This window comes from Pollachius pollachius (genome assembly GCF_949987615.1).
Source record: "Pollachius pollachius genome assembly, chromosome: 17".
NCBI lineage: Eukaryota > Metazoa > Chordata > Actinopteri > Gadiformes > Gadidae > Pollachius > Pollachius pollachius.
The window spans coordinates 13087646-13096633 of NC_136950.1; the positions used below are offsets into that span (position 1 = coordinate 13087646).

At 45.2% G+C, this 8988-nt stretch overlaps 1 protein-coding gene across 1 annotated transcript; it reads left to right on the forward strand.

The window, feature by feature from the left end:
• Positions 1-2921: 2921 nt before the first annotated feature.
• slc35b3 (solute carrier family 35 member B3) lies at positions 2922-8830 on the forward strand (the record flags this gene model as incomplete). The annotated part of the gene is given in 8 exon segments (XM_079754620.1): positions 2922-3061; positions 4307-4549; positions 5090-5211; positions 5559-5713; positions 7966-8073; positions 8331-8428; positions 8724-8790; positions 8793-8830. Coding segments are annotated over 8 exon segments (849 nt in total). The 5' UTR covers positions 2922-3043.
• Positions 8831-8988: the final 158 nt, after the last annotated feature.

Sequence of the window (8988 nt, forward strand, 5' to 3'; positions counted from 1 at the left end):
ACAGATTATCAGATATTAGACCGGGTTTTTCAGAGATCAGATAGATATCTGACTTGATGTCAGAGAATGAATGAGGGAGGTGAATCCGACAAACGTCGCTAGTTTGACCAATGCGTCCACACCCCTGTCACTAGTAAAAGGATGGAGGGGGGTTGCTACAGGGGTGGAGGTGAGCAAGAATGGCTGTGGAGGGGAGGTTGGACGGGGGGGGGGGGGGGGGGGGGGGGGGGGGGTATTTGTGTGGAGGGAGGTGGGGATGGGAAGGAGGGATGGTTGGGTTGGGGGGGGGGGGGGGGTGGGGGTTGAAAGCATCAAGCCTAGCAGATCAAAGAAAATAACATGGGAGAGGATATGAGTGCTTTGAGAAGTAATATAGGCAAGATAGCATCTGTTTTCCGTAGCATGCGGGGGGATTGAAGACAAGCGCAGGAAAGAGACAGTGTAGGGACGGGGCCCCCCCGTTTAGCCCCGGATAAGAGCGAACACAAATGGGTTATTAAGAAACCCTCAATGTAATATCTAGCCCACATTAAAGTGTGCTTACTAAAGACAACTCAATAAATGACTGGGTAAATAAGCATCCGTTTGGGGGGGATATTGATATTTATTGAAGTATCAGTGAGGTACTTATGTAATTATTGGATTACTTTAGTAACTCGCTAAACATACTAAATGGCAAACTGCTAAACACACCTTTGAAGCGTTTTTCTCAGACACATCTCCAGGAAATCTTAGAAAAACACGCTTTGAAGCACATTTGCAGTTGCTTGTATTTTGTAAACCTCCGCTGTGAAGAATATCCCTCACAACCTAGATTTAAAGTGGACATTGTGCTTGTTTAAGCTTTATTTAAACTACTGTCAGGCTTTTTTTCAGTACCAACAAACATACCAGCAAAAAAATACCCAACCCAACCTAACTCATCAGAATAAGTCCACACTATATATATATATATAATAAAGGTTGTTTAATTTGTTCCATTGTGCAAAGATGTTGCATCTTGTAAAACTAAAACAAAAAATGTTGGTGACTTAAGGATTCAAAACCCATGCCGGACACTGATCCCATAGTACTTTTTGAATATGATTTCCTTGGACTCCATACTATATGAAAGGCATTCATTGGTCCCGCTTCCATACGAGTCTCTTGAAGATTGAATAATGTCTTCTCTGATCCGTGTAGCGCGAGGCCACATTGAATCCAGATTTTGCCCTTCAATTCTCTCTCCCTCTCTCTCCCTTTCATACCCGGTTTTCCTTGCTTTGGGTCTCTACCTCCCCCTCTCTCTCTCAACATCTCTCTCTCCTCCTTTCTTTCCCCCTCTTTCTCTTTCCCTCTCTCTCTATCTCCCTCCTCTCTTTACCTCTCTCTACCCCTCTTATTTATTGTAGGTCCAGTGGGGTGTGCTACAAAGCCATTACCCGCACATATGTACCTTTTTGAATAATCAATAAATAATTATTTTATTATTTAATAGGATCTTTGGGGAAAGGAAATGGGTTTCATTACATAAATCCATCAGGCGTGATGAATGGGCACTTGTAAAGTTGCATAGTCGGGTGGGTGGGGGTACGGAGAGAGGAGGGGTGGTTGGACAGGCCTGTACAAGGATACCTGTGAATAGTTGAGTCCCCCCCAACCCTCCCACCCCTTATTCAAGGTTGTAAATATGACGTTAGTGTCTCTTTGGGACTTTCAACCAGAGCGCATTGGAGACGCGGTGAAGGGGGGGGGATTGTAAATCCAGAGGGACTCATTAACCTTCGGCCATCGCCGATCCTGGCCCTCTGCGTCAGACTCCCTCCATACTGAACACCCCCCCTCCCCCACAAGCAGTGGACCGCTATAGGTATATATAAATATATATATATAAAACAACCACCACTACGGCTACAGCCCGGGCCGAGGCGCTGCAGACGTCCAATTCCAAATGAGTTATTAACAGAATCTTTTGAATGGATGGAAAAAAGTGTTGGCCGGCCATTTAGCGTCATAAAGGGCCGGGCAGGGCCAGGCGACGCAGGCCTCCCAGGGACAGGAGGCAATACCATTACAATCAAATCTGAGATGGAAGAGGGATTGAGCTGTCCACTCTGAATTTTTATATTGTCGGGGTGGAGGAGGATGAGGGGAGGAGGATGAGGAGGGGGGGGTGAGGTGGAAATAACGCCAGCCTGGAGTGCATTAACCCCTGGCTGAGGAAGGATGGCCGAGAGGGGGGGGCAAAGAGGAGGTGGGAGGAGAGGGAAGGGGGGAGAGCTTAGCAGATACTTGGACTAAGAGATAGAAAAAAACGTAAAGGTGTAGGGATTCAACAGAGAGGGACAGGGAGAGAGAGAGAGAGTGTGTGTGTGTGTGGGGGGGGGGGGGGGGGGGGGGGGGGGGGAGAAGAACAGGTTTTGGAAGGGATATTATTATAAGGGAAATTATAAGCTAGATGACAGCCAGACCAAGTTGGATAGATGATGGGACAGAGAGAAGTCATTTTACAACTGAGAGAATTGCATGTGTTGTGAAAAACATAGAGAGAGGCAGAGAGATGGATATGAGACTTTCTACTAAATTGGACCAGAGTAAACCATGGATTCTTTGTCACAGGTTGTGGGAGAGAAAGGCCACACACGCTAAACCCTTCTACTTAACCAAACCTATCCATAAACGGTATTATATTTTATCTAATTTCGAGTTTAAGATAATATGCAGCAAAAATATCCACAATCAAACATATCCTTCGGATCATCAACAGTCGACGTTTCCTTTACTGACGCTAAGCCGACTCTTTTCCACACTGCTCCTTTCTTCCTGCTTGACCACTGCTAATGCTCGTCTCCTCGACAGGATATAGCAGTGAATGAGCAACCGGAATGAGGATGCATGCAGTTTTAGAACGCAGCCTTGGTCAACTAGTTAGACCTGTATGGTTGACGTATAGGAACGCTCCATGGCTCTGTCATCACAATAAATTGACTTTTAGCACACACCTGCTTCTAAACTGAAATGAGCAAGTACAAGAATGTTTTTTTGACGATTTAGTCAACACAAAATGGACCATTCAAATGAGGTAAGATTATGATCATCAACCACGGCTGTAGATCACCTGCATAAACATGCGCATACACATGCACCAAGTGAAATGCTGTTACCGGTATGGGCTGTTGTTTTGGATCGTATAACAGATTTAAGAACAATAAATGCAACGAATACTATACTTTGTAAACAAAATGGAAAGTTTTGTGGAAAGTTTTGATATTATAGTGATGGAATAAAGATGTAAACTGCTCAGTGCACGCCCGAAAGCGATCGAACCGACCAATGGTAGGACAGGTCAGAGTTCGGCTGGAGCGGAAGTTGTCGGGCGCTGCCACTGCTGCAGCGAGTGAAGTGCTCCCGGTTGCTTTGAGCGAACACATTCTCTCGTGTTTTGAGAGCTTTGTGATGGACTGATAAACATGGATGACTTCGGTTCTGAGGATCGATGAGCTCTGACGTTCGGCGACATGACATTTGAGGCGATCGCCTCTGCAGAAGAGGATACGTGACTATAAAGAAACCCCGGAAGTGCTGTTGAAGGTAGCCTCGCTGTCTCGCTCCTGTGGACAACACCGCGTTAAGACTAAAGCTATTAAAAAAAAGAGTATACCCACCGATCAGCAAGTGTCGCTTATTGAATAGAAGACAGCAATCTATTGAAGCAGAATGTGCAATTGCAATGTTATCAGCTTGTGGAGAGTTGTAAGAGTCGGTATCCACTAGCCTGGCTAACGTTACTTAGCAACCTCATAAGCTGACGCTGCAGCTGCCAAACGTCTTGAGCTGATCCTCGAACCTGAATCAAATACTACATGTACCTATTGTGTATATATTCCATACAAATCGACACAGGGGCATACATGCACCGCAAAAGGACTCCCAGTTGTATAGTCATTATTTATTGGCCTTTAATTAACCCTTTTTTTAATATATATATATATATATTTTTTCCATTGTGAGTCCACTGACGTCACATAAACTATGTTTTTAGCATCTTTACATTACCACAACACGCATGTTGATACGCCTCTAAACCTACTCAGCTGCTATCATTTTTTTACACGGGGAATGGGTTAGCCTAGCGATTGTAATACTTGCACTTGGTTCTATGAACTTCTTTACTGTACCGACAGCGATATATTGTTTCACTTCTTATGACAAATGTACTTATTGTAAAAAATGCACTTATTGTAAGTCGCTTTGGATAAAAGTGTCTGCTAAATGCCCTAAATGTAAATGTAAATGTTTGTTTGGTTTCCTCCCCTCCCGCCCCCAGCCCCCTGCCGCCGAGGAGACGATGAGCGGCATTGGCAAGTTCAGCCTGATCGGCTACAACGGCTCGCGGAAGCACCTCTCCATCTCCATCCCCTCCTCTAACGAGGTCATGTCCCCCCACATCAAGTCGGTGGAGGAGCTGAGGGTGCTGGGCATCAACCTGAGCAACTTCAGTGCCCCCACGCAGTTCTTCATCTGCGTGGCGGGGGTCTTCGTCTTCTACCTGATCTATGGATACCTCCAGGTAGGGAAGGAACACACAACATGGGCCGTGCTGCAATGCATGACAGAGTAGCCTATTTTAAGTATTGTAAAGTGAAGTATTGGGAAGAGCTGCATGTAGTTTCGTGGTTTGTTGCAGGGCTGTGGTTTATGTGGGTATGAATCTATATATTTGCCAATATCACCATATCCATATGAGTATTAGCCCAATAGCCCAGTTTTTAAACATTGTGCAGGAGATGGCTGACTTATAAACAATGGATAGTCAATGATTTTGTATGAAAAATGTCCTAATGGTCTGGTGTTGTTGTTGTGTACTAACAGACTTTCTATTGAGTCATAGCCATGAGCGAATTACCACGCGACACTTATTGTCATGCAGTCTGTGCATGGGTACTGTTACATTGGCCTCAGTGAACACGTGGGGACCAAAAGGAGACTTGGAACCACTGTCGTAGACTGTTGCCTCTGTGTGTGTTCGTGTGCCAGAGAGAGAATGCGACATCAAATCGTATGTTTCATGAGATTCATACCCACACGGCATGTCATGTCTCATCCCCAGGAGCTAATATTTTCCGTAGAGGGCTTCAGGCCCTTTGGCTGGTACCTCACCCTGGTACAGTTTGGGTTCTACTCCATGTTTGGACTGGTGGAACTCCAGCTCACACAGGACAAACGCAGACGGTAAGGTTTGTGAATTCAAATGCCTACGGCCTTACTGTAGACTTATTATTATTATTATAGGTTATAGTAAGCCTTATATCCCGTTCAATGTCTAACACACCTCTGTTGACCAAGGGTTCATACACTGCACACTGCACAAGGTGCCTCAGCAATTATTATAGCTACACGTTGTTGTGCTCAATGTAGAACTATTATTTGTTTTTACTCTGTTTTTTTTATCAACTTAAGTTGTTGACCTTGTCATTTTAGCCTCTCCTCTAAACTGGTCAAATCTCATTTTGAATGGGTCAACAATAATCTTCTTTCTTGGTTCATTTGTTGTTGTTTATTCCGCAATATCTTAACAGGATACCTGGGAAGACGTACATGATCATCGCGTTTCTAACCGTGGGGACCATGGGTCTCTCCAATACCTCTCTGGGCTACTTGAACTACCCCACCCAGGTCATCTTCAAGTGCTGCAAACTCATTCCAGTCATGGTCGGTGGAGTTTTCATACAAGGTGAGCATGTAGCTCTCTGCATCAACATCGTTGTAACAAAATGCTCAGGGATACATTTCAAAAAAGTCTGTAGTTTAGGGTGTGCTATTGCGGAGGGTGTGTCTTTTGTAAGAACAGGTTTAGTGGGGGTTGGATGAATTCCAGCCGAAAGTTTCTGTCCATAGGGCATGCTTCCTTAAGCCTGTGATTAACCTGCCAATTAATGACGTTAATTAATGTACATGAAAAAATGTACATGAAAAATGATCTATTAACCCATTCAGACCGGATCACGCATCTGTGCGTGTTTACCTTTAAAACCGGATTACGCATCAATGCGTTTTTAACATTAACCCATTTGTACCGGCTGCGCGGAGCAACATTGTATCTACTAGATACAATGTTGCGCTGCACAGCGCCTGCTGCGCGGTGCAACATTGTATCTACTAGATACAATGTTGCGCTGCACAGCGCCTGCTGCGCGGTGCAACATTGTATCTACTAGATACAATGTTGCGCCGCACAGCAGCCGGTACAAATGGGTTAATAGACTAAATAGTGAAATCGTACTAAAAGATTTCAAATCAGAGCAAAAACACTGGCACCTTTCTAATTGATTCACCTTCCAGTCAACCCTAACAATGAAACGCTATTACCGAGCAAAGCTCTTAATAAGTGGGAATCATTTGGTTGTCGTATGTTGCACCGGCTCGCCCGTTTTGTTGACCTAGTGAGAGAGCACCATTAAACCAGGACATCTGTGTAACCACGACGGCGCACCCACGCACCTGTCCGCTAGGTCAGGCTTGTGTGCCTCACTCTTTCCTATTTGCTTAGTATATTGGCTTGTGCAATCTCTTCGCTTATCGTTGACGACGTCAAAGGAAGGTGCGGCTCTGACAACACACAGTCCAACCTCATAATCCATGTTATCATTATCTATTCTGGATTTAAACATATGTTGGTTCTGTACACTGTTTAAGTTAATCAAGAACTGGATTGTCTTGTCATGCAATTCTGTATGCCTTCGTTTTCAGCATGTTGACCATAACCCTGTTGAATACCCAGTTGTTTAAGAGGGGGGGGGGTTACCTTTTGAACTAACCTGGTCTCGTACCAAACTCCTTTCATCGTGCGTCGTTGCTTTGAGGCACCAGACACCTTTCAACCTTCCGTAACGTTCTTTTTATCATCAGCTCCTTGTTTTTGGAGCACCAAAGCCCTCTCTCGCGTTAACCTCCCTCTCCGCACCTCACTCTCCCACTGTTCCTGACTTTCGTCTCAGGCTTTCATCCCGCTGTGTCCGTCTTGGCAACACTATCATGTCCTTGCTGTCAAACAGGTTTCTCTCAGCCTCTTTTTTGTGATCCGGCAGACTGCTTATCACCTTTTTTAACGGAGTCGGTGAATGGATTGAGGGATGGATGGATGATGGGTGGGTAAACGAGTGGGAAGAAAGGGGGGTGGACGGGCATCGCTCCGGGGGGTGGTGCGTTGAGCAGGCTGGGGGGGGGGGGGGGAGAGACGTTCTGTATCGGAGCAGGGCGAGTGGGTGGGTGGGGATGATCTGTCTGATGTGAGGCCCTTCAAAAGCGAACCGTTGGAATCAAAGGCTTGCCGTGGCCAGGCTGATGTCACCTCGTCAAACGGGAGGCTCAAGGCCGCCTTGCCTGTCAGTCAGACTGTTTAGGCGTTCTCCATCGCGTTGCGCACCCATATTGTGGGATCTTTCTTTCTTTTCGCATTGATGTGGAACTTTCTTGTTTGATTTCAGCATCTATTGAACGTTTGAGTTATGAATGGGTTGACTACTACTACTAAGGATTTTCAAACGAGAGGGGTCCACCTCAGCCCAATCCCAGAATGTATCTTTATCCACAACTTCGGCATTTTGTTGAGGCCAAAATGTTCTGTTTTTTTGCTGGTTTGTTTTTGCTTTTGTTTCCATGCTATCCGGCAGATGACTGATCACTGCATCCACGCAGCTTGCTAGATCTCTTGTAGTTTGACAGTTGGACATTATTTTCCAAAGTTCCAGCTATGGCAAGAATATACTATTGATACAGTGGAAGAAAATAGTTTGATTTCAAGAACTACATTTAATTTGCATTCTGTTATCAGATGAACTCGTCTCAGATTAACTCCAAGTCTGTCTGTGAGCCATTTTGGTCTCTGTTCTGCACACTATTATATAGAGATAACCGACCGAGATAACCGATAACAGTTGGGTTTAGCCCACTGCTCTTTAGAACAACGGCCGTTCTCTGTTCCAGGTAAGCGCTACAACCTGGCGGACGTCTCTGCCGCTCTTTGCATGAGTCTTGGGCTAATCTGGTTTACACTGGCCGACAGCAAACTGGCGCCCAACTTCAACCTCACAGGTGACGTTAATTCCCTTTTCCTTTTTAATGAACAAAAGTTGTGCGTCAAGTATTAAATGAAAGTTATTATTGTATCAAAGCAGGTCATTCTAAATTGCAATTACGTTTAGCTCTATAAATCATTTGACACCTTGTCTTTTTAGGGGTTTACAACTTGAGTACCTTTTTCGAACCAGTGGGAATCCAAACCCATTAATAGTCATTTTGTAGCCTGTGGGCAGAGCGCTGACTTTGTGTTCTCTGTGTCTATGGTACAGGTGTGCTCCTCATCTCCTTGGCGCTGTGTGCAGACGCTGCCATCGGAAACGTGCAGGAGAAGGCCATGAAGCTGCACAACGGATCCAATTCTGAAATGGTGACGGACGGCCCTCATCTCTCAATTAAACATGCAAAAGTGCTTCTTATACCGCTCCCTACATTACCTACCTGATCCTACATTACCTACCTGCTCCTACAACTCACTTACAGGGAGGTTCTCCAGTCCACAGACATGAGGGCACCGCACACACCCTAATTCACAAAAACGATAATTCAATTTATTATGACTTGGGTCACACACTTGGGTCATAGCAAACAGAAGGGAAGCTTCATCTGTTTAGTGTTGGGACTGTTGAGGTTAATGATTGGTTGTTTCTGTTCTGTTCTCCCAGGTGCTCTACTCGTACTCCATTGGTTTTGTGTACATACTGACCGGGCTGCTCTGCGTCGGGGGTCTGGGGCCGCGGCTGCCTTCTGTTCTAAGGTCAGTTCACTTTGACGTCATAGAAGCACTGGTTTCTGTGCGCTGTCTATTAAAGCCACTTTGGCTTTGGATCATCTTTGAAATCTGTCAAGTGTATTTGTTTGGTTTGTTTCCGCAGCATCTGTTACAACGTACGCTATGCGTTCTTCTCTCTCTGACGGGGTATTTTGGGA